At 56.7% G+C, this 25,439-nt stretch overlaps 1 protein-coding gene across 1 annotated transcript in view; it reads left to right on the plus strand.

The window, feature by feature from the left end:
* NSD2 (nuclear receptor binding SET domain protein 2) overlaps nt 1–25,439 on the plus strand; it is a gene marked incomplete at its 5' end in the record, with an annotated part of 49,580 nt that overhangs the window by 15,054 nt on the left and 9,087 nt on the right. Inside the window, 15 exon segments of the mRNA XM_032492494.1 lie at nt 2,183–2,314; nt 2,316–2,328; nt 4,893–5,011; nt 6,891–6,972; nt 8,036–8,160; nt 17,503–17,634; nt 18,073–18,196; nt 18,973–19,173; nt 19,934–20,113; nt 20,418–20,574; nt 20,705–20,910; nt 21,905–22,008; nt 23,079–23,114; nt 23,116–23,349; nt 24,159–24,275. Of these exon segments, the coding sequence (XP_032348385.1) occupies nt 2,183–2,314; nt 2,316–2,328; nt 4,893–5,011; nt 6,891–6,972; nt 8,036–8,160; nt 17,503–17,634; nt 18,073–18,196; nt 18,973–19,173; nt 19,934–20,113; nt 20,418–20,574; nt 20,705–20,910; nt 21,905–22,008; nt 23,079–23,114; nt 23,116–23,349; nt 24,159–24,275 (1,962 nt within the window).

Raw genomic sequence — 25,439 nt, forward strand, 5'->3', positions numbered from 1 at the left:
CTTGAACAAGGGCACGCAAGCAGCGTTGTAGCTGGAACCTAACAGGTGCCCGGAAGTCAGCCTGGCGGAGGAGAGTGTCTCAGGGAGCGTGCGGCCTGTGCAGGTGTCGGGAGGTGGAGCCCGCCGTGTCTGCAGCCTGCGGGGAACTGTCCGGTGTGTGGCTCGAGTGCAGAGGTGCCCAGGGTGACGCGAGTGGGGAGAGAGTCTGTGCCGGCTAAAGAGGAGCAGCGGGGGGTCTCAGCCCAGGCGGGGATGGGCCGTGGTTCCCTGGTCACACGAGCGAGACCTTTGGTGTGGGAACGTCAGCAGGTGGACAGACTGGAGAGCCGGGGGAGTGGGTGAGCACAGATGAGCAGATGCAAGGGGAAGGGTGCCTCCAGGGGCGTTTGGCAGTCCTGCTCGAGGAAGCAGCCATGGACATGGTTACACTTTGTTCTGATCCACAACGTCATCGTGCAGGCTGGCTGCCTGAGGGCAGCAGGCCCACAAACGTGCTGTGCTTGGGGGCCTCCGGTGGGAGTTCCGGGAGGCACGTGCTCTGTGTGTCTGAAGCTTTGCACAGAAGCCTTTGCTGCCAGGGTTTCAGACCCTCCATGCTGGAAGTGTAGGGGCCAGGGCAGGGCGGCAGGATAGCCTGCGGGGCTGAGCGTGGAGGGAGCCCTGGGTTGAGGGGAGAAAGCAGGTGTGCGCAGGGCTGGAAACACCCAGGCGGGCACGGGTGGGAAAGAGCACGTTTTCACGTGGCAACTCTCAAGGGACATGGGTGAGGATGCCCCGTGGAGGGTCGGATGTGGAGCCGGACCGCGCACTGCAGAGTTGGTGGGATGCTGGCGTCCAGCAGGGCCAAGGAGGACGTGGTGGAGGTGGGGCACCGGAGGCTGCACGAAGCTGTCCAGGTGACTGAGATGTGAGCTGAGGCAGAGGCTACCTGTGTCACAGGCAGGAGGCAGGTCTCGGTGGTCGTGGTGACCACTGACTCCTTCCCACCGCCAGGCAAGTGTTGACTGTCGCCATCACAGAGCGAGTGGACGCCCCCCCACTGCCCCGAGTTCTCAAAGCTGCCAGGTGGACGAGCCACATTCAAACCTGGGTCTGGCCCCCATGCCGGCAGCCAGCGCGCTGCCCGGTGGGCAGGCCTCTTCTGCAAGGGCCTGGGGCACTGGGGCCCCTGCTGTGGCAGCGTGAGTGAACGCCTGTGGCCGAGTTCCAAGAGACCTCTACTGTGGACACCAGTGCTGGAATTCCCTTTGATTTTTATGGGCTGTGAAATAGTTTTCCTCTGATTTTTTCAACATTTAAAAACAGGAGATCAGTTTTTAGTTCATCGGGTTGTGCGAATGCGGGAGGCGGGTCAGGTCTGTTTTGCTGCCGTGCCTTGTTGACCCACAGCCCCGCTACCGGTGGTTCTCAATCGTGGGGCGCATTGGAAGCCCCTGGGGAGCCTTCAGAGCAGTGCTGCCGGGCCCGCCGGGCTGGAGTGGTCGCGACCCCAGGTCACTGCGGTGGGCAGTGGAGGCCCAGCCCTCAGCCCTGCGCACACGCACGTCCCTTGGGGCCCTTGTGAGGGCGTGGCTCCTGGTTGTCGGCGGGCTCCTCGGGGGAGCGGCGTGCTGCGTTTCTAGCGCTCCGGGCCTGGTGCTGGCAGCCCTGCTGTGCTGCAGGGCCAGGGCTCCCTGTGTCGCGGCCGCGCAGGGCGGCTGTCTCCGGGCCGGGCCGGGCCAGCAGTCAGGGCGTGCTCGCTGGCACAGCGCCTTGCTGTCTTTCTGGAGCAAGTGCCTGAAGGTGGGGTTGTTGCGAGGCCGACAAGGAGGCCAGCCGAGGCTTCGCCTCTGGGTCTAGAGGTGGCGCTCTCAGGGCCCGGCCCCGCGCGGGTCTCTCAGGGCGCCTAGGAAGGTGTCAGTGAAGGGACTTAGTGGTCGGGCGGGAAGTGTGTTTCCTCTTACACTTGTCGTTTCCTGCATTTACACAAGTGCAGTTGGATTGTTTTCACCAGCACTGCTTCCAACCGTGAGTTTTCAAGGAGTTTTCACATCAGTTTACACTATTTTCTTTGAAGCTTTTATGGGGCAGTAGTTTGACAGGTAGGAGAGAAAATGCCACGGGCTGAGTTCTCAGGGCTGGGCACTGGGTCCTGTGAGTTGAGGTGTTCATCCCCTAGAGGCCCTCCTGTGTCTTCCCGCAGGTTGTGGCCGAGCACCCGGACGCACCCGCCGAGGAGATCGAGGAGCTGCTGGGGTCCCAGTGGGACCTGCTCACCGAGAAGCAGAAGGCGCGCTACCACACCAAGTTCGCCCTGCCGGCCCCTTCCCAGGCAGGAAGAAGAGTCTGGTAAGCGCAGCGCTGCACCGTGTCCCTGCCTGGGTGTGGCGTGGGCGGTGGCTGCTTGGTGCCCCGCCCTTCCTAGCCCCGACCAGCCGCCAGAGTTGGGGGTCACAGGAAAGCCCTTCTGCCGGCCTTTCCTTATTCGTGGTTCCCCAGAGCCATTCCGGGCGATCCTCCCGTGTCCTGTGGACCCTCGCTTGTGCCTACTGGGCGGGCACTCCAGCCTCTGCAGCCAGTGGGGGTGTGAGGGAGCAGGAGGAAGGTGGGACCCCAGGGGGCCTCCGGGGCTGCGGGCTCACATGCTGGGCCAGGGCCAGACCAGGCCAGTGTCTCGTGGCCAGGCTGCCCTCACTCACGGGGGCCTCGCCCCCGTGGGCAGCGGCCTTGAATCCGGGGCTGTCCTGTAGGCTCAAGAGCTCGCACGGAGGAGGGCACCGTGGGCTGACCTTCAGTGTGGCTGTCCTCTGCTGCTCCTTTGCTTTGGGCCATGGCCAGAGGAGGGGCTCCACACTGTGAGCTTCAGGGAGACACGTCCCCACAGTCAGGGCGTCATCTGTGCATGCTCGGACACTGTGCTCCGGAAAATGGACCCTTCATGTAAAAACAAGTGTGACATATTTGGGTATCAGCTTAAAATACAGAAAAATTCTGCGTCTCTCAAGGTTGAAGAGTTCTGGAGAGGCCAAAAGTAAAGTGTTTCCAGACTCACCTAACAGGAGGCCGAGGCCCGGAAGTAACTGCGTTTGCTTTGTGTGCATGAGGCCGTGCTTCTGAATCAGCGCCGTGTGTCCTGGCTCTTGTGGCCGCGCACCCGAGAGCCTGCCAGTCGTGTTCACGGATGTTTCCATTTTGACTTCAGGGCTTTCTAGATTTCCACATTGACTGTCTAATTATATTAACATAGAGTTTCATCTAACTGGTTCAGTATTTGTTTCAAATACTACAATTCAGAATGGGGGTGCATCTAGGGTTTGTGATTTCTTTAAAAGGCGGAAGTTCACCAGACTCTTCATCAGTGTGCCAAGTGTCCCTTGTCAGTGACTGTTGACTTCAGAGTAGTCAGGTTTTCTTGAAGCCAGATTCAGTTTGCCCCTGAAGAGTCACTATGACTTGACCGTGTCCCGTTGTGTCCTCTGGGCCGTCCTGAGTGCTCAGTAGACTGGGCACAGTGGTCCCTGCCCTGTGTGTGTCAGGTGTGTGCCGGTCGTGGGAGCATGGTGCTTAGGACGGGACGGCAGGCTGGCCCCGTGTTGGGGATTCAGACAGATGCCCATCTTGCTTCTTCCTGTGAGAAGCAAGCACTGCCTTATCCTGGTGCAGGAGGAGGTCCTTACATAAGGACCACAACTTCGCCTCCGCTGGGGGGTGTCTGTCTGTCGTGCACGTGTGCTGTGGGGCAGGCTCACCAGGTCCCACTGGCCGCCGCTCTGCAGGCCTCTTCCTGGTGCTCCCTCGAGGCCAGCCTGGCGCAGTGGCCAGGGGCAGAGCTTGTTGAGGGCTGCCCTTGGGCTGCTTATGCCAGACTGGGACTGGTAGCTGGTGAGGCCGGCACCCCAGCTATGACTCTTCTCCAAGACACCAGGCCTGGACCTGAGACGGGGCCTGTGCTTGCCTCTGCCTTGGGCTGCTGGATGCCAAGGAGCTCAGTGGCCCTGGCTGGTGTGCTGCGCCCCAGCCTGTGGTGCCCTCCCGCAAGGGGTGTGGTGAGCATCCAGGAGGGAGCCAGGAGTCTCTGCAAAGCAGTCTTGCCGGGGGGGTCCTGGATTGGTGTTAGATTAACATCGGTGTGTGCAGATTCACCGTATCTCTGGAATCTGCAGTCTTACCTTAGGTCTTGCTGTTCGAGGATAGTACTGTTGGGATTAAGTGATATTCCTGGTGCATGGCACAGTTAATCAAACATGTGGAAAGCCCTTAGTTTGCAGATGTAAATGGGGTGTTACTCCTTCAGATGCTTCTTTAAGGAAATGCAAAAAAAGTAGCAAGTTGTTTAAATTTTTGAAGTTGAACATAAATTCCACTAGCCTTTGCTCCTTTCCTTTTTTTTAAAATTGAAGTGCAGTCAGTTACAGTGTGTCAGTCTCTGGTGCGCAGCCCAGTGTCCCAGTCATGCTCGTACGCACACATACTTGTTTTCGTATTCTTTTTCATGAAAGGTTATTACAAGATATTGAATATAGTTCCCTGTGCTCTACAGAAGAAACTTATTTTTAAACATCTATTTTTGTATATTAAATTCCACTTACATTACTAAGTAAAGGATTTTGTCAGGAATACTGGGTTATATTTAAATTTAATGCTAATTTATTGGACATTAAATGTAACAGATACCAGTATGATAATCTCTAGATCAGATAAAGATTTCCTACTGTTCGATGTCGCAGGAAGCAGCCCCTGCAACTGGGAAGACGTGGAGACATTCGATCGGTGACACTTAGGCCCTGGAGCGGCAGGTGCTTCAGGAGGCCTGGCAGGGCCAGGCCTGCGCTGGCCGCCCAGGGTCGTGCCCGTGCTTTGCGGGGCGGCTTGTGGGGTGTTTCTCACATCAGTTTCCCCCGTCCCATTTCAAGGTCACTTAAATGGGAAAAAAAGAAACCACACAAAGAGGAGACAGGACCCTACAGAAAACGTCGAAGTGGAGGACGCACCCAGGAAAAGACTCAGGACTGACAGGCACAGTCTTCGGAAGGTAATCACGTCCCAGACTGGCATGGCTGGAGGCCCCGGGTCCCTCCCAGGGGTGCTCAGCCGGCACTGGTCAGCCTCCCTCAGGGACCCTTGGAGAAGGCCGCGGGGGAGAGCACGTTCTCCTCTGCGGGGGCCTTAGTGCCTCCAGACACCCTGAATAATGCTTGAAGTTTAGATTCAACAACGGTGCACGTGAAGTGAGTCCCGCCTGGGGGCGTGCCATTCAGGGTGCAAATGACGAGCTGACAGGAGCACACCAGAACCCACTGAGTAGCTGACTTTTCAGTAAGAAGCTGAGGAAAAGCCACTAAAGGCATTGAGCACAGATTTTATGAACTCACTCGGTTTATTAGTAATTCACGTTACTGTTCACTTCCGGGAACGCTGATCAAGCTGTGTAGGCCTGTTTGGTGCGTTGAACAAAGCGTAGGTGTAAAGGCCCAGTTCTCTATAAAGGCAGCCCAGGGCCCTGCAGTTCTGGCAGTGCCCGCGGGGTCAAGGGTCAGAGGCTGCCCGGTACCTGGAGGAGAGAGAGACTGACCGAGGTTCCCACGTTGGAGGAGCTGGTGTGGGGCTGGTGCCCGTGGAGGGCGCGGGGCCTGCCCTGTGCCTGTGTGACGCGGCTCCGTCTGTTTAAACCTTCTCAGACACCCACCTAAATAACTCCGTCTGAACTGACTCTGTACCCAGCCTTTGAGTTTATGTTTATTTGATAATAGTTCTGACAAAGGAGTTGTACTCTGATTTATGGTTTTGAGTACAACCTCCATCTGTCTTTTACTGATCTAAATTAAGAAGTTCTTTCATTGTTTGATTTTGAAGGATGGAAAATAAATCTCACGTATTGCTCAAGACCTGGCCACCACATGGTTGGTCTGATTTCTTTGAAGCCATGCCTGCAGTTCAGGAGAGCAGGCAGGCCGCCCCCTTTCCCTGAGGACCTGCAGGTGGGGCTGTCAGTGACCAGGTGTCAGACAGCAGCCTGTTAGCTGAGGTTCACCTTGAGTTACTCTCATGCTCATTCCCTGGAAACACATGCTCGCTTGCTCCTCTGGCGCCTGCTGTTGGACTGGCCTCATCGACGGTCACACTGGCTGGTCGCTTTGGAGTCTCTATGTAGAGGGTTTACCAAAAAAGCGTAGTTTTGAAACACCAGAATTCACACGAAGTAGCTAAATAGAAATACTTTATAAACAGCTCAGGAAATAGCACGTGATTTTAAAAAGAATCAAGGTGTCTTGTTGCTTCGTACAAAGCTGGGTGAGCCCTGTCGCGTGCAGTTCCCCACCTGCGCTGAGTACATGGCTGGGCCGGGAGCATCCCAAGTGCGGTGCCCACCCCACTGGGGTCCGGCAGGTCAGGGTGGGGTGCAGACATAGGAACTCGGCCTCCGGGCTGCAGGTTGACCGAGGTGGCAGTGCTGCCCCCGGGAGGTTTATTTCAACCACATTACTCGCCTTCTGAGCACTAGATAAATGCTCATGATCCCTCTTTTTTTTTTCCTGCTATTTTTCTCTTTTGAAATGTGCTTTTTGATGACTTTGTGAGGTTTACCTGGAGCTTGTCTCAGAATTGGGAATTGTCTGTGGTGGCTCCCCGTGTAGTTGACTGGGCACCCAGGGGAGAAGGGGGCTGCCTCTGGCCCATGTCCACGCGTGCTCAGCATCTGCGTGGCCGCGCCTGCCCCCCGCCGACGTCCGCGGGAAGCGGGGTCAGCTCCGCTCAGGCAGAGAGTCCGCGCCGGCGGCGCTGACGGCTCGCGTGCAGAACACACGCTCTTCAGTCGCCTGTGTCAGTTCACGTTCGGAGATTTCTTTCCCTTTCCTCCCTTTCTCTTTTTCTCTGTTCCTCCCTCCTCTCCATCCCTTTTTTAATAACAGAGAGAGACTGTCGCTGACAAGACCGCCCGAGCAAGCTCTTGCAAGGCCACGGAGGCCGCCTCCTCTCTGAAGAGCCAGGCAGGTAATGTGGACAGCACTCCTGCCCGGGCCCTGCGCTGGGGAGACGCCCTCGGGCGGGGGCGGGGCCGGGGCCGGGGCGGGGGCGGGAGGGGCTCTGGCGGTTGGAAACAGACCGCTTTAACTAACAACTAACGTAGAAGTCGCGCCGTGCCTCGGCTGGCTTCACTGACGCCGCCCTTCTGCGGACTTCTCGGCTTTATTGTTTTCAGTTTAAGTTTATATTGGAGAAGTGATTTAAACCAGAAATGTCCAGGTTTCTGATTGACGGTACCAGTTGTTGCTGTAAATCCACCCCCCCCCCTTAGTACCCAGTCCTCCATGTGTATCAGCTAAAAGTCAAAGTAGTGACTGTTTATTGTTACTTCACGTGGTGAAGAACTAGCTTTTTAAAGTGCTTGTGAAAAAGAACTGTCAAAACAATGAAAGGGGGACTCAGGCGGCCTTTTCATTCATGGTCTTTTTGACGTATCTATCTGGTTGGTCATTAAAGCAAGCTTACCATCTCCACATCTTAATTAGAAAGGAAAATAAAATTCGGGGGAGAAAATTAAGTGAAGAATGGAAATGGCTCTGTTTTCCTTATTTTGCATGAAGTGCTATACTGGTTTTTAAAAATCAGTTGAACCGACTATTAAAACAAAAGACATTTGTGAGAGTTTGAGCACTGAGTGGACATTTAACAATACAAAGTGTTGTTACTTTAAGGTGATAGAGGCATGTGGTTGTATTTGAAACCTTACGTTTTAGAAGTTCAGACGTTCTAAACCCCTCGTGGGTGGGATGCTGTGTCTGGGGTTTGCTGCAGAGGAACCGGTAAGGGATGTGGAGCCCGGTGTGGGGGAGCTGGTGTTGGCCCAGCTTGAGGTCTGGGTCAGGCGGGGGCCGCTGCAGTTCACCGTCCAGTTCCTCACCTTGATTTTTCCACAACAAAAAGTTAACCCTTTGGCATGACAGCCCAGAAAATTCATCTTTAGGAGTTCATTTTTTAGATGGGTACTTTTAGAGCAGGAGAGAGATTGAGCCACGATTTCAAACTTTACTTTACAAACCAAATTATTTCACAGCCACGAAGCATCTGTCTGACGCGTGCAAGCCCCTGAAGAAGCGGAACCGGGCCCCCCCAGCGGCACCCGTGTCTCTCGCGTTTAGCAAGAGTTCGTCTCCTTCTGCCTCCTTCACTGAGAATGAGGTAAAATAATAATAATAGTGACCAGGGCACTCATGTGAGGGCCACTTAGTTACCCGGGGTGAAGCACCACATGGTGTTCTCCACAGGCCTAGGGAGGGTGAGGTGCTCCAAGCTGGGCGACGTCACCAGCTGGGAGCGAGTCACTCCCATAGCCTTTTCCAGTCACAGATGCACACGGCGTCTTTGCAAACGTGCGTGGCTGTACTTCAGTAGCGGTGCATTTGATCATGCTTGAAATTGTGTTTAAAACCTTGGTTCTGTGATTTCTCACACGGTCCCCCCAACTCTGCGACAGCCGGGCTGCCGTGGGCCATCTGTACCCCGGCGGGACAGAGAGGCCCACACGCCGTGAACGTGCTCGAGACCTCCTGGGCCAGGTGCACGGACGGCCTTCCCTGTGCGTCCCAGGGCTGTGGGACCCGGCTTTGGCCCTGTAAATTCTGCCATGTTCTTAGGTCCTTAGAGGCAGAGCTCCCTGGGTGATGTGACTCCTATTTTCTGAACTTGCAGCGTGCTCTTTGCCATTCCTAAAAACGCAGCGAACGGCAGCCTCGGGATGTGGGTCTGACACCTTGTCCAGAGGGAGTTTGGGATTCTGGCTTTAGAGACTATCTGAGGAACTTACTTTCAAGTTTCAGTTTCTTGCTGTGCTGTTCGCTGTGGCCCTTCTTCTCACCGCAGACACGAGTCCTTGTTTAGAGCTTTCTGTGGGAGAGGCTGAGCTTGGGTTTTTTAGGAGTGAGACAGAGTGGGAGAGCCCTCACCCTGTGGGGTCAGAAGGTGGCACTTCTGACATGGTGTCCACCGTGGTCCCTGGGGGGCCCTGTGCTGCTCTGCTTTCTCCCCGTCTCTGGTGTCCCCGCCTGTTGGAGGGGGGCTTCCAGGCGGTGGGGTGTCTGAGCACTGAGGCCAGGGTCCCAGGCAGCCGACGAGGCACGCACACAGAGAGCTGCTCTGCACGGGGCTGCTCCAGGGGCTGGGCCGCCCGGCAGTGGTGCGTGCGGGGCTGTGGCTCCCCGAGAGCTGTAGTGCGTGCAGGCGACCAGATGTGTCTCACGTGTGGGCACACGTGAGAAGACGCAGAGATAATTCTTCACACTTCTGGGAGCTTACTGACACACAGAGAGGCCGGTTCTAATTCTGTGCAACGTAGTTGTCCTTTTCCTTTTTTTTCTTGTCTGAGTGCAGATTAGTGTCCTAGCAAGTTAACTGAAAGGTGGTGAATACTGAAAACAAAGTTGCAGTTCCTTCGCTTAAGTTGACTTTTTTGTTTAGATTTTTTGATGGGTTCTTCTTGCATCCTATTTTGGCCCACTTCCCGGCAGAGCTTCACTTGTCCTGTTGTCAGACACAATGAGGAGAAAAGCGCTGAGGGCTGAGGTCGGGCCTGCTGTCCCCAGCTGGCTGCCTGGGCTGGAGGCTGGGACAGAGCAGCGCCCGGGCGGGGGTGGCAGGGAGGCGGCGGCCTGCTCTGTCAGGTGTGCCTGGCGGTGTGACGTTGATTGTAACCAGGGTGCGGGGTACGTCTTGTGTTTCTGGCGCAGACGTTTGTTCTGAGCTTGGGAAGACTTAGGTGAAGCGTTCCTCAGTCATTAGACTTGATGGATGTTTAATTCTTTAGAACCTCAGCAGTGTATAGTTTATTAAGTACATTACAGTCACGCGCTCTTCTGCGTTGTGGTGGTGACACTTAGATCCCGCAGTGTGCACTAGGCTTTTCCATCAGGCCACTTCTGTGCGGTGCATACGCCGCTCACGTTAGGTTCCTTTACGCAGGGTTGTACTGCCCGCTGAAAGCACCGTGGCTGAGCAGGACAAGTGTGTCTGTGTTAACACAGCGCAGCGCCCCCCACGCTAGTTCCTTTCTGCCGAGAGGCGGTGCAGTGTTAGGGAGAAACGCCCTAGACGCCTTGGGCCCTGTCTGGTGGGCACGGGGTGACTGTGGAGCTGATGTGTGGGGGGCCCACCCTGGCCCCTCATTTGGGTCACGTTTTCTCTTTTCATCACCATTGACTAAGGAATTTAAAAAAAAAAAAGGAATTTTCATAGGGTTGGTTTTTCAAGATGTTTCAGTCATGTCTAAAGTCCCCTTAAACAAGGTGTGTGTGATAAATAAAACTTACATCAAAACAGTTATTACGTAGAAGGAGCTGCGTCACGCTGAGGAGGACAGGTCACAGCCCCACACCTGCATGACAGGCCTGGGAAGGAGCTAATGTGGTTTAAGTGTTCTGTAACTTCATTTCTTATTCCCTTAGTAGAGCGAATTCTTACTTTTTTCGCCTTCACTGGTAACAGCTTTTATGGGAGCCCACATCAGCCAAGCTGGACTTGAACTCAGCTGCTCTGTGCTGCACTTAAGTGGTGCAATATTCCAGGATGTCTGCTGCCGGCGGCGCCCGTGGGCACACTCAGTGGCATTCCTAGCACTTTCTCTCATGGAAGATGTGTGTGATCTGTTTTTTCTGGTCTTGACACACACACAATGAAGAAAACAGATAACAAATTGTAAGACCAAGGTAAGACTCCTGATCAAGGCCATTGAACCGACCACATTCATCTCATAGCAGAGACACATTCACATTCCGGTCAGCAAGGCAGATGTCACCTCGAAGGAAGGCTCTTCCACCAGGGCATCTCGGGCCCGTGATCAGGACTCCGAACAGAAGGGTTTATCCTGTCAGAAGTCATTTTCCTCCTCTAGTTCATAGTTCACTGGATTTTTATTGAAACAGTGTCAGCATCTGTACCTTCAAAAACAAAGAGCGAACCGCACACGTTGAAAGGAGTCCCCTCACCTGTTCGTTGCTGATGGGACGTATTCAGTCCTGTAGGTAGAAACGAATTTCCAACATGAAAGGCAGGAAGACTTTTGATTCTTTTTTTTACTAAACAGTTTTACTATGACACTAGCTGCAGTAAATTTGTAGGAAAAAATGTCACTTCCAGTCTCATTGTGAACACTGAACTGCAGTCCTCTGATTCAGCAGCCGGTCTCTGGGGGACACAGTGACCAGGGTGTTCACTGGCCACTTCACGAACTGCGTCTGTAGCGCCAGCCCTTGTAGTAGGTGTCGGCCCTGGGTGACCACCCGGGGCGCTTGCAGGCAGGAAGGGCCTCTGTCCCTCTGCTCACGGGGCGGGGGCTCTCCCAGCTGACCCCTCAGACGTGTGTTACTTTTGATGAGTTTCTCATGAACACTGTGTCCTAAGCCGGAAAGCAGTGTGGCGCACGTGAAGTGCCAGGTGCCTGGCCCCTTGCAAGGACTTAGTGGTTCATTACTGTGACAATATTGGTTATAACAATAAAGTAATAAAGTCATCATCATTCCACTTTATCCGTGAGTATACATCGTGCTCTGGCATGAGAAGTGGTCCCCGGGTGGCACTGTGCACGCGGGGCGAGGTAACCCTAGTGGCAGACGCTTTGGGGCTCTGGACTGTGGCTGAGGGCTGGCGGGTGGCTCTGCTCCAGTGCAGGGGAACAGGAAGAGCTTGGCAGAGAAGTAGGAGTCTCAAGACACTAGTCACTAAATGTTAAAATGTGAAAAAAAAAAGTTCTTGTAAAACTGACCCTAGTTCAGGAAACCAGCACCCAAAGTAAAGACTCTAGCCTGAAAGGCCTTTGACGAGAATTACAAGACTGCATCTGCAGTCATAGCATGTGGATCTTGAGCGGATGCACTAGAAGTCAGCCAGGAAGCAGGCGCTTTCCTCTCCACCAAGGGTGAGACCGCGGCTGGAGGAGCAGCAGGGTTCGTGCGGGAGCGGCAGGGAGGGGCCTGTGCAGGGTCTCCCAGCTGGCGTGGGCAGCTGTCTTGGCATCCTGCAGTGGTGTCCAGCAGGGGCGGGTTGTCCCGTGCCCGGTGCGCCAGTAGAGGTCTTGCTGAGGAACAGCGTGTGGGAGCAGAGTTCCTGAGGCCCCGGGGCTTCCTGGAGGAGGTGAGTGGACACGGGCCCCTGTTGGATGAGCTCGGTCGTCCGTCCGCCTGAGCTCACTGGGCTGCATCCCGCCCCCCTGCCACTGCACATGCCCGCCGTCCAGCGTCTGGGCACTGCTGCTCGTTCTCATCCTGCGGCCTCTGGGCAGCCTTTGGTTGAGGCACATTTTGCTTCCAGCGTACGTGGATTGACCCCTCCTTCCCACCATGCCTGTGCCCGGCAGGGAGGCGGCTGTGAGAGGGGACTCGAGACCCAAACATGAGGCCAGAGGTGAGAGCTCGCCCGAATTTGCAACTGTTGTGCAGATGAGAGGGCACGTGCGGGCCGTGGAGCTGCCGCCACCCGCCGCCTGGAGACCCTTGTCCTCTTGTGAGCCGCTCCCCAGTGTCCAGTGCGGATGACTTCAGGTCAGGTTGCATCTCAGGACTCTGTGCGATCTGTTCGATCTGTGTCTCCCCACTGAAAATAACCCCAGTACATTAAAGAGGATGCTCCTAAAAACCAACAAGAAACCCAAAGTTTTACTACAAGAAAGCAAAGTTTCAGAAGCATAAGGCAAAGGTGGCTTTCCCAGTGCGCGAGGGGCCGCCTGCCTGCCCGCCCTTCAGGGAGGGGTGCACTGCTTCGGGGGCATCTCTGAGGGCCCCTCCCCAGCTTTAGATGTGCCCGACTCCGTGGTTTTCGTGGGACATTCACACTGAGGCACAGGAATGTTCCAGATGGAGCGCTCAGGGACAGAGGCGCGGGGCAGGGAGAGACCCTTTCCAGAGGTTCCCGTAGTCGTGACATCAGTGCTGAGTACACCCGAGGAAAGGATGGAGAGGTGCGGGGATGTGTCACTCCCTCGGTCTCCTGGCCCCGGCCTGTTCTCCAACTTCGGACCAGAGAGGTGTGAGCCTGGCCACAGCAGGGCCAGTGCCTGCCTGATGGGGCAACTCTCACATCTACTGAGAGTCTTAGAAACGTTCTAAGGAAGAAGAGTCAGACTGTGAGTTAGCGTCTACTTCTAAAAACAAAAACGTGCTCGCATGTGGGTGTGAAGTTAGGGGTTTCGCCCTGAGGCCTGCTGTGAGTGGCAGGCGAGGGCTGTGGGTTTGCTCGTTCTGGGTGCAGTGTAGTCGTCTTTACGTAAAGGATCATTCCAGGAGCGAGAGCAGCACTTGGTGGGTGATCCTCGGATGACTTGGGTGAGGCCGCAGACAGGTGGGCGAGGAGTGGCTCCTATCTGAAAAGGATGACAGAAAATACTGCCACTGTCACTTTGGCAAGTTTACTTGACTTCTTTTCCATTTGATTTCTAACTTAACACGCTTCTGAAGCAAATCTAGCACTTTTAGTAAATTAATTCACTTTTAAGGTAGTTCTGGTCGGGTGGACGTCTACGTGGGCTGGATGAGAGCTGCCCTTACATCGTGTGAAACTGTGGACTTTGTGCTTTCACATCAGTGGTGAGGTAAGCCAGCACCTCGGCCCTTCAAAGTCTACAGACAGAAGGAGTCGTCACTGAGGACCCATTTATCTCTCAGATCGTGGGTCTGAACTAGGGTCTTTGCTGGAAGAATCGAAACATCACTTTTTTTATTTAAAAGATTTCCCAGAATGTTCCCAGATCTGTTACTGGCTTCTTATTGACTTTTTATTTAAAAGAAATATGCTGACTCCTGTATACTTTAGGATTTTTGGTCAGTGAAATTGATTTTCACCCCTTTGTGTATTGTTTTTGTTGTTTTACGTAGAATATTAGAAATTACTACTGACTTACATGCCAGTGACAGAAAGTTGACTGTGCTTAGCAGCTAGAAAACACATACCTGGTACCCCCCTCACTGCTTGTACCACCAGGTCTGGGCACCTCCACCGGCGCGGGCATCCCGAGGGAGACCCCCAGTGGTGCTTGGGTGTTCAGGAACCGGACAGGCCTCCTCTTGTCTGGTGCCTCTGCAGCTCTGTGGTTGTCTTTTCTGGCCGGCATGTAGGTGTTGGGTTTTTGCATATAATTATTTGGCATCTGTTCTGAAGCGTGTGCTACCCACTCAGGGCGTGTTGCACCTTCCGGAAATGACCGCGGTTTGGGAGGGTGGCCCTGCCCAGCGGGTGGGTGGGCCTGGGTCGCTGAGCCTCGAGTGCTCCGGGCAGACACGGCTGTCCCTGCGGCCGCCAGCCGGGTCCCTCCCCAGCCTGTGCTCCACAGACGGCCACAGCTGGGACACAGCTGGGTTGATAGGAAATTTTAGACTCATTTTACCTGTGACGAGGACTGGCCTTGAATCTGGAACAGCAGAGCCACACGGCCCGACTGGCCATCACTTGGTTCTCACTGGCAGCTTCCAGGGCTGTTGGATCACACAGGAGCGACTGAGGTTAGAGGTGGGTTTGAGGACAGGGAGTGTTCTAGAATTTAGGGGCAGCTTGCGTCATCTGGAAGGGCTGGTTTAATAAAAGTTGCTATGAATGCAGTGTTTCAGGTGATGAATGACTAATTTCAAAGTTATTTGAATTCCACCCTAATGTTTCACTGTGATATTAACTTGGAAGACCTGTCTGAGATTAGTCTGTGGATTTTAAGCTCATTAAACCTCCTAAACACAGGCTTCTTACCACCTGTCAATCCACAGTTCTGTGTGAAGGTACTTCTGGTTCTCTGTTTCCTCCTCTGCTTTGCGTAACTTAAACATGAAAGTAATGTTGATTTATAGAAATATTTGTTGTGCAAGGTCTGTAATTGTATTTCACAAATGATGTAGAATTCAACTTGTGAAGGGATGTTTGTTAAAAGGCCTGACATCCACTGTGTGACACCGGCTGAGGTAGGAGACTGCTTTCCGGTCACAGCAGGGAGGACCTGCTGGGGAGTCACATAGTCGCTTCTAGAAGTTGTTGCACTGTGTTCCTTACTGTCACCTGGAAAAACCCCTGTAATATCACGGAGACTGCATTCTCTGCCCGTAGAGGAATGAGTCTCTAAGGCAAGCAGGAGACTCAGTGCTGTCCCAGACTGAGTAGAGAGGAGAGTGTTTTCAGACTGGAGAAAACTGGAAGTGGGGACTAAGCTGCGGGGTCACCGGCCACGGGCGTGGCTCTGGTGGATCTGGGGCGACGGGAAGCGCTTGACAGTCCGTGCCCCTCGGGCTCCGCTTTCTCTTTCCAATGCACCCCGCTGGACGAGGAGTAGACCGTAGATGTCCCAGACTGGGACTGGGATGGTGCTGGGACCATGCGGGTGAGCGTGTCGCTTTCATGGCCGCATCTCGCAGTCAGTGCCGCTGGTGCCCGCGGAGGTGGAGCCTGCAGCCGGAGCGAGGCCCCGCTCTGCCCCAGGCGGGCGGCCGTGGGGGCTTCCGAGCGAGCGGCGCTGGACCCCGCCTGTGTGCTGGCTGCGCGCTGGGCGCGGGGAGGGGCGCGGTGGGCTGGGAGTCGGGCCCCCCGCACCGTGTCATGGACTGTACTGTTGTTAAGTCCTGTATTCTGTATGTGTACCTCCAACCCCAACCAGGAAACGAGCCTCCTGTGTGTCCTTAACATTTATATTTCATTCAAAATATGTATTCAGTGTTTATTTCCTCAAAAAAGACTTTGTTAATTTAGGAAATATCTCTAAGTGGAAACGTGCTAACTTTTTCTGTAAATCTTAAATAAAAGGTGCTGTTCCTTCCTTTGACCCAGGACTGGTCTGTGTTTTCTGTCTTTCTCTCCATGCATTTTTTTCTTTCCTTTTTTTTTTTTTCCTCCAGCTTTTAACTTTGTCCCAGCCATGCTGAGGGAAGATCATGGGTTGGCGGGTCGGGCACGGGCTCCCTCCCCTGGAGCCCACTTCCAAAGCTCTTTCTTTGGGCTTCCGAGTGGCTCCTCTTCCAGTGGGGCCGGGCTGGCGGGGTCGCTCTCTCCCCATGCCCAGCTCTCCCGGCGCTGGCCACCGACTCGCTGAGACACGCAGTCCCACCTGTGACCCCGTATCTGACCCACAGGTCTGGGGCTTCACCTTCTTTCTGGGTGGTCCCTGTGGAGGAGCGGGAGGTGAGCAGGTGGAGAGGTCTCTATCCGGGCAGGCTGCCGAGCCTGAGGACCAGACCTGTAACTCAGTCCCGTTCCCACGGCTTCCTGGGGAGGGTGAGGGAGTCAAGTCTAAACGGCTACCTCTTAAGAGTGTTGAGGTCGGAAAGGTGGCCCACACAGCTGTCACCCGCCACAGACACCAGCATGGCCCACAGCTCCCTTGTAAGGAGTCAGCCGGCTCTGAGACCAGTCTAAGTCAGCAAAATCCCTCTGTTTACCAGGCTTTCTCCTTTCTGCTGCTTCCTGTAGTTTCAGCGAGCAGAATCTGGGGAAAGCTCACTCAGAAGGCTGCGGAATGGGTTGGATGGCCTGCGGGAGTTGTTTTGTTTTGTCGGTTTTTGTTTTAAATATGGCCCGATTCAATTTCTAGCTTTGTGCTCATTGGCAAACGACAAGCCTGTATCATCTTTCCTCGTTGCTGTGATTATCGGGGCGCACAGGAAACGTAGCTCATGCTTTTGCTCTACTTAAAAACTCAGTTTTCAACATTTGTTTGCCTGACAGCAGATGAATACAAATGTGTTTTTAGGGTTTTAAAAAGGTCTGAATTGATATATAAGAAAATTTTCTGATTACAGATTTATAGACTTCTATTTAAAGATTTATTACTGCTGGTCAGGGAGGGGAAGTGCTAAACCCAGTGGTAAGGGAGGGGTTAGCTGTCTTACTGACCGCCGACGAACCAGGGCGAGAGGCGAACGTGAGCTGTGAGTCACCTTGTTTGCTCCAAGATTCAGCCTTTCTCCCAGCCTCTCACTCAGATTGACGAGTGGGCAATTCCCTGCCTCTCCCGCTGCCCCCGCCCCGGTGGGGAGACAGGCCGAGGGAGGCGCGGAGTCACCGCGGTGGGTGGGTCGGGATGGTGTGCGGAGCCTGGCCCCTGCTGTGAGCCTGCGCCCGGAGCGCGGAGGCCCTGCCGCTGCGGCACGGAGGCCTGCATTTGATACAGCGCTTGGGTCTAGTAAAAACTCACTTGGTGTCAGCGGGTTTCCCTTGCCTTGAGATAGTTGAACCTAGCAGACTGGGTAAGAAAAGTCCAGATTCTTGGTTCCAAGCCCACCTTAGGTCACTTGTCTGAGCAGACTGGTTTTTATAAGTCACTTCATTCTTAAGGATTATTGAGAGGATGTTCTCGCATCCTCTGCACACACACACACACACACACACACACGGGAACTAAAGCTAAGTCAATCAAAGTCCATTTCTGAGTTTCTGCGCAGCTCACGGACAGGTGTGTGTACCGGGAAGCAGCTGGTGTGGGTGGGGCGCCGAGAGGCCAAGCAGGACTGGGGCCGCGGGGCAGCTCGCTGCCACTCGTGGACTGTCGTCCGCCCCCTTCTTCCTCAGGTCTCGGACGGCCCGGGAGATGAGCCCTTGGAGTCCCCGTACGAAAGTGCGGACGAAACACAGACTGAAGTGTCCGTCTCGTCTAAAAAGTCTGAACGAGGAGTGACCGCCAAAAAGGAGCACGTATGTCAGGTGAGGGGCAGCGGGCTAGCCTCGGGCACCCCCTCCCGGCCCTCCAGCCGCCAGCAGAGTTCTGGGGTCCAGGACCCGCGAGGATGTGTCTCTTGTGGCTCACGTGCAGCGTGCCTTGCTTGCGTGTGTGTGCTTCGGTGTGTGTGCACGTGTGACGGGGGCGGCCCTCCCTCCATTAGAGCTGAGATACGTGGTCAGCGAGTGTGCGTGAGCTTCCTTGTTTGTCACGTGTGACGTCGCACCTCCCGAGCGTGTCCTCCAGGGTTTCGATCCGTTTGTTTCCTTTGCGGTTCCTGGGGCGCCCCTTTCCATTTGAACCTGACGCCGGCTGTGCTGCGGCTCCCTCGCCGGCCCCTCCGAGCAGACTCTGTCCCTCTGGGGGGTGCGGGGCCCCCTGTGGCGGGCTGTGAGGGCCTCACATGCCCCTTCCGCCTGCAGCTGTGCGAGAAGACTGGCAGTCTCCTGCTCTGCGAAGGGCCGTGCTGCGGCGCCTTCCACCTTGCCTGCCTGGGCCTCTCCCGGAGGCCGGAGGGGAGGTTCACCTGCACCGAGTGTGCTTCAGGTACGTCCGCGCGGCCCTTCCCCTCCAGCGTGGGATCCTCCCCCCGGGCTCTGCGTCCACCTGTCCCTTCCTGCCGGCCTCCTTCGGGAGCCAGCAGCCCTGCCCCCAGACGTGTCCCCTCGGTGCCTCCCATCACGGGTAGAAAGAGCGTCCCTCGTCCCTCCGAAGCTAGTTCGGGATCAGGTGAGGGCGGGGTGATGGGGAGCGGCTGGGCCGGCGCGAATCAGAATGTCTCCCAGCTTGTTGGCGAGTTGTCGCTGCTTCAAGGTTGTTTCCGAGTCTCCCCAGCATGGTCTGGGGAGGTGGACGCTTGGTGGCACGGCACGGCTGTGGTCACACTCCACCTCCTGTCCGCTGGCCAGGCCAAGGGTCTCCTGACTCGTGAAGACATGTCCCAGGTGCAGAGGACACCTGGAGACTTCCGGGGAGCCACCCAGGTCCAGGCCACCCCACACAGCACCTCCCCCGGGCGCCTGTCCTCCGCCGTCATTGCTGTTCTTTCCCGCAGCCGGCCGACTGCCCGGGCGAGAGTAGAGGCCTTTCTTTGCAGGAGCCCCTTCCCTCGAGCTTCTCGCTCATTCGTGGGGATGGCCTCGCCCGGGCTGCCCGGCCAGACTGCCCTGGCTTGTCCTCCCATGATGCTGGGGCTCGGGGCCTGGCTGCTGCCCCTGTCGCGAGGTTGGACAGGTGCTCGGCCGCGGGGGGCTGCTCAGTCCCGCGGCCTCCGGGCTGCCGCTGAGGTCTCGTGCGTGCCCTCTCCCCCCGCCCGCCGTCAGGGATCCACTCTTGCTTCGTGTGCAAGGAGGGCGACGCGGACGTCAAGCGCTGCGTGGTGTCGCAGTGTGGGAAGTTCTACCACGAGGCCTGCGTGCGCAGGTACCCGCTGACGGTGTTCGAGAGCCGCGGCTTCCGCTGCCCGCTGCACAGCTGTCTGAGCTGCCACGCCTCCAACCCCTCCAACCCGAGGCCGTCCAAAGGTGCGGGCGCGTGGGGGGATGGCGGGGCGCGCGGTGAGGGGCGGGGGCGGGGCGCGCGGGCTGCGGGCCGGGACGCGGGCTCCTCACCCGGGGCTTTCTCCCCTCTGTGGTTGGAGTCACAGTGTTCTTGCCGCTGGCTCAGTGCGGGGGCGGGGTGGGGGTCAGAGCTTTCCCTGACATTCTCCCTTCTTCCTGCCCTAATCGCCATCTTAAAGGGTCCTGATTTTAGGAGGGGAGGCTTTGAGTCGTTCATGGTCCGCCGTGTAGGAGGAAGCGTTCTGAAATCAGACGGTATCTGCTCTGGGCCGCGTTAGGTCTGCGGGACCAGCCGGGGTGGGTGTCCCTACATCCTGACACCCGCGGTTCTCAGCCAGGGTGGTTTGGTCCTCCTGGGATGTTTGGCCGTGTCTGGAGCTACTTGGAGGCATCTGCAGGCACCCCGGGGGAGGCCGCTAAGCATGGCCCCGCGCCCGGGACAGCCGCCCACGGGCCCGCAGCGCCCGGGCGGCGAAACCCGGGTGTGCACTGTTTCAGAGTACAGCATTTTAGCGCTCGGTCGTTTTCTGACGGCGTCTTGAGCCACCTTTGCCTTGAGGAAATGTGTCTCCGTGTCGTCGACTGTGTTCTCACGCTCCCTTCTCTTGACCTTCTCACCAAATGTCAGCTTTATTTCAGCACCAGTGTTAGGAGCCTCTGGAGGCTTGGTGGTTTCTGGCTCCTGTTTGCTGTGTGGGGTCTTCAGGTGTGTCTCTGCCTCCAGGTAAAATGATGCGCTGCGTCCGGTGCCCGGTCGCCTACCACGGCGGGGACGCTTGTCTGGCAGCCGGCTGCTTGGTGGTCGCTTCCCACAGCATCGTCTGCACGGGCCACTTCACCGCCCGGAAGGGGAAGAGGCACCACGCCCACGTCAACGTGAGCTGGTGCTTCGTGTGCTCCAAAGGTGAGGGCCTGCCGCCTCCACGCCCCGATCTGTGGGATCCGTCAGCGAGGGTGGAGTGCGCTGCTCCCGGGCTCCCCACGCACGAAGCCCTCGTGGGCCTGCTTCGGGGGCCTTGTGTCTCCGTCCTCCTGTCATGCCCGCGTCCCCTGTTGTCTCTAAGTTACCTGTGATCACTTCCCGGACTTAGGGGATATCGTTAGCGGTGGCAGTAAGATCCGCTCTTCTGTGTACAGGCCAGGTTAGACTGTGAGAGCTGCGGGTGGCGGGGCTGTGGCGGCCGGCTGAGCACTGCCCTCCTTTGCAGGGGGGAGCCTGTTGTGCTGCGAGTCCTGCCCCGCGGCCTTCCACCCCGACTGCCTGAACATCGAGATGCCAGATGGCAGCTGGTTCTGCAATGACTGCAGGGCTGGGAAGAAGCTGCACTTCCAGGACATCATCTGGGTGAAGCTGGGGAACTACAGGTGCGGGGCGTGGACGCCTGTGCTCGGGCTGCCTGTCAAATGTGTTCTTACTTTGCAGTACTTACAGTGTTGAAATGATTGTCACTCTCTCTGAAGACTCTGTGAACCCTGTTTTTAATATTTATAATAGATGGTGGCCGGCAGAAGTTTGCCATCCCAAAAATGTTCCCCCAAATATTCAGAAAATGAAGCACGAGATTGGAGAATTCCCTGTGTTTTTCTTTGGGTCTAAAGATTATTACTGGACGCATCAGGCGCGAGTGTTCCCGTACGTGGAGGGGGACCGGGGCAGCCGCCACCAGGGGGTCAGAGGGATCGGAAGAGTCTTCAAAAACGGTACGGAGGTTCCCGGGCGGATGGAGGCAGGGAACTCGGGTGCCCTTGCTAAACCTGATTCGTGCTTTCGAAAGTTTGATTTCTGTGAAAAACACTGGATTCTGCATCCTGGCTGTATTTTAAGTAAGAAAACAGCAGGTTTACAGACTAATGTATCGAGGCATAAGACAAGACATGATGTTTAGTAACTTTTCTAACGCTGGTTTGTGACGGCTTTCACTAACACACTTTAGAGCTTTCAGGAGGTTACTCTAGTGCTGACTGAGAGACATCTCTTGTGGTTGCGTGTGCGCAGTTGGAGATGTGGAGGAGGCTTGCTGCTGTCGGGCCTTGTGCTCGGGCTGGCAGGATCCCTCCACCCGTCAGCAGACGCTGGGTGCCAGGTGGCCCAGCTGCAGGCGTGGGCAGGGAGCTAGGATGCCCCGCCCTGGTCCTACAGCCCGGTTGGGGGACAGAGGCTGGTGTGTGTTGTGTTCAGGTGACAGCCGGGGATGGGGGAGGACGGGGAAGGTGGTGCCCACGCACAGGGCAGCCCCGGGAGTTGTTCTTCCCTAAGGGCAGTTCAGGCAGGCAGCGCTGCGCTGCCTGGCCTTCTCCCGTTGGGGTTCTTAGCAGCGGGGCACTCAGATCTGAGTGGGAGTGGGCCGTCAGAAGATTTTCAAAAATTATTACGAAAGAGAGGATGGAAGCAAGAGGTCGTGGACTGCATTCAGGTTAGGGTCAGCTGGCGAGGGGTGAGTTGGGGACGGTGAGTGGGGTCCTGAGTGCGAGACCCAGCAGGAGACCTGACTGTGTCGGGCAGGCCCAGGGCCTGCGCCCAGCACTTCCCAGAGCATCCCAGCCCCTTCTGTTCAGGACACTGCTACCACTATGTGTGCCTCTAGTTTTACAGAAACCAGAAACGTTGCTTAGCAGAGCGATGACAAATTAGAGTAAACCATTAAAACACAGAGCTTTCCAAGAGTCTCTCACTCACACTTTGTTGACTTCTTAGCACTGCAAGAAGCTGAAGCTCGTTTTCGTGAAATCAAACTTCAAAGGGAGGCCCGAGAAACGCAGGAGAGTGCGCGCAAGCCCCCGCCGTACAAGCACATCAAGGTGACGCAGGGCCGGGGGCACGTGCAGCCAGGGGTCGTGCTGGGCCAGGGGGTTGCGTGAGGCCGAGTCCAAGGGCCCTTCCTCTGGGGCTGGGGCTGCGGGGGGTGGGAGGCTTGTCCCGAGCGAGCGTCTCCCAGGTGGACAGCAGCAGGGACATGCTGGGTGGGTAGCAGCGCTGTCACCACCCAGCCTGTGTCCTGTGACAGGAAGGGGATGGCTGCGGGCCAGCAATTCTGCACAGAGTTTCGGCTTTGCCTTGGAGTGTGAGGCTCAGCCTGATGGTCAGCAGGGGCCTGACTGCAGTCCTGGCCAGACCAAGGGGCCAGCTGACCTGGGCCTCCCAGTGTCGCCAGATGCTGGAGACCAGCTCAAATGAGAGGAGGTCAGCCCAGCCCGAGGTTGGCCGGAGCCCGTGACACACAGACACCTTCAGCCTCACAGGGTGTGTGAGCAAAGAGGGTGGGTGGCGTGTTCCTGGCCGGGCCGGAGCCCTGTGTCCCGGAGGGTCGATGGGGGGACCCTGGCGTGTGCTGGCGCCGGGTGGCTGGTCGAGGGCTTGTCCTGGCTGCTGCGATCCAAGTGTGAAGGGTGCAGTCTCTGTGCTGACTTGTAGTCTCTTCTCTGGGGTGAACCCAGAGCTGGAATTACTGGGTCAGAGTGACCCTGGGCTTCCCGAGCCTGCTCCAGGTCAACTTCCGACTTGCTGCACGGCGTCTCCCACGTCTTCCCTGGACTCACTCGTTCCTTTTCCATCCTCTCTGCTGCCTCTTGTCCACGTGGCCTGGTTCCTTAACAAGGAACTGAGTGTGTGAGGGCAGAGGCTGCCCTGTGCCCACACGTCAGGCAGCCCCGCCAGCTGGGGTTGGGTCTCGTGGGCGTCACGCTGAACGGTCCACATGGTTCTCTGTGTGACCGCGGCCCGGCTTCCGGAAGATAATGGGGCGGGGGTGGGGTGTGTGTGGCCACACTGCAGCCCCCTTGTGAAGCCCCGGGCAGGGTCCCCGGAGGCGGAGTGGGACTCGGGAAGCTGGCGGGCAGCTCGGGGCTGAGGTGGCTGGTGCTCCCTGCAGGTGAATAAGCCGTACGGGAAAGTGCAGGTGCACACAGGCCGACATCTCTGAGATCCCCAAGTGCAACTGCCGGCCCAGCGACGAGAACCCCTGCGGCTCCGACTCACAGTGCCTCAACAGGATGCTCATGTTCGAGTGCCACCCGCAGGTGTGCCCCGCCGGCGAGGCCTGCCAGAACCAGTGCTTCACCAAGCGCCAGTACCCTGAGACCAAGATCGTCAGGACAGACGGCAAGGGCTGGGGCCTGGTGGCCAAGAGGGACATTAGAAAGGTGCGTGTGTATGCCTGTGCACGTGAGTGGGCCCGTCCACCCCGGCCCCGCCCCCAGCCCCCTCGCCGCCCCCTGGGGGGGCTTTGCTGGTGGTGCGCCCGACCTCCTGTGAGTCCAGAATTTCAGAAACAGTCTCTGAGTTGTTGGCGCTGGAGTACAAACCGTTGAAGGAAAGATTGCTCTCAGACTAGGACTCGTGAATTCCTCGAAACCTGCCTCCCCTCAGACCCTGATGGCTGCTGTTAGAAGTGAAAGATTTGTGAAGGAGCCAGTTTGCTTGGCCGGGCAGCTGGGAGGGCTGCTGTCCTGGGACAATGTGGGACCCCATTGTCTGGAGGGGAACGCACCCAGACTGAGCGTGGAACTGCCCTCTTGTCGCAGGCGGCCTCAGACCCGGGCTGTGCTCCCAGTGGCGTTGAGAAGGCTGCTTTGAAGCACGCAAAACCCCAGCAGCCCCACTGCCCTGTGCACTTTGACCCCTGGTTCATCCAGGCTCTTGCAAGGGAGTGTGTCATTCTTTCCACCCCTTGCTCTGCTGGGGAAATGGCTGGTGATGGTGGCTTATGCAGAAGCCAGCGATCACCACAGGGTCCTAAGACACAGAGCTGCGGGAAGAAGGCTTGGGGTGCGGTCACTTCAGGAATTTTCGGGTCGAGTCTTCACCGACGGCCTTTGTAAAGCGCACATCAAGGCACGGACTTGACGAACCTGTAGAGCTTTGCAGCACCCCCCACCCCCACCCCGAAGGTGTTGCAGTCCGCCCGGCGTGCCCGGAGCCGGCCTCGCATCCCGCGCTCTTCTGTCCGCAGGGCGAGTTTGTGATCGAGTACGTGGGCGAGCTGATTGACGAGGAGGAGTGCATGGCTAGGATCAGGCGTGCCCATGAGAACGACATCACGCACTTCTACATGCTCACCATAGACAAGGTAGCGCGGCCGCTCACCAGACAGGGCAGCGCGGCCGCGGCCGCTCACCAGACAGGGCAGCGCGGCCGCGGCCGTGCCGGCGCTGCGTCTGCCTGGTCGCTTTGTTTCCAACACCTGCACTCTTCTCCTGGAGTGCATGTGCCTTCTGGCCATTGCCTGAGGCCAGGGCGGCTGTCCTGGGGGCGCACTGACCAGCCTTACCAAGGAGAGAAGCGCCGGTTGGGGGAGTCACGCTTCCTTTCAGGTACATAGTGCAGTTTTTCTGGTTGGTTGGTGCTTCTCTGCAGCCCAGGTTTGTCCACAGTTTGGAACATTTGTCTGCTGGGGGGTCCGCGTTCTCAGAAGGTGGGAGAGACCACGTGTCACGAGTTGGGTGGGTGAAAGAAGGGACACTGGGCGCCAACTGACAGGCCCTCTCGGGCGGTGCCTTTGGTGACAGCCACGCCAGGAGGTGGCAAATTTATGCTCCCCTCTGCCGCCGCCCCTCCTTTTTGGGGGTGTTGGTAAGGGAGGTGGTTTTGCTGGAAATGGAAACTCTCGGCCTGTGCCCTACTGTGTTTTGAGCCTAGATTTGAACTGCTCGTGTGTTGTGGAAAATGCTGGGTTGATCACAACACTGAAATTGACCCCTGAAATGATGATTCACCAAAGCAAAACAGTCCGTGCCACGTGGGACACTGAGCACGCCACACCCCGCCCACTTCCTGTCAGAGCAGAACCGAAATGAAACGAGAAGCCCCACCCACCCAGAAGTGTCCAAACACAGCGGGACGGGGTCCCCGTGAGCAGGCCTCCAAAGCTGAGCTCAGCTCTTGATAAGAACAAATCTGAAAACCTCGAGTGAGCGGGTGAGAAATGGTTAAAGCCATAAAAGGAAATTCAGAGACACAAGAAAAGAACAAGGCATCGAGGGGTAAATCAGGCAGACTTGAACAAACAGTTAAAACTGGGAGTTTACATACAGTCCTTGCACCTGGCCCAGGGGCCAGGCTGAGAAGAGTCAGACAGCTGCAGAGCAGGTTCCCGAGGTGGCAGACGTGCCTCGAAGCCACCTGCACTGCGGCTCAGAAGGTGAAGCAGTGAAGCTGTGGAGACAAACGTGCAGTGGGTGTCCCAGGAGGAAAGACGGAGACCCGGGGGGACACCATGCGGACAGAGACTTCT

This window comes from Camelus ferus, chromosome 2 (assembly GCF_009834535.1).
Source record: "Camelus ferus isolate YT-003-E chromosome 2, BCGSAC_Cfer_1.0, whole genome shotgun sequence".
In the NCBI taxonomy this organism is placed as follows: Eukaryota; Metazoa; Chordata; class Mammalia; order Artiodactyla; family Camelidae; genus Camelus; species Camelus ferus.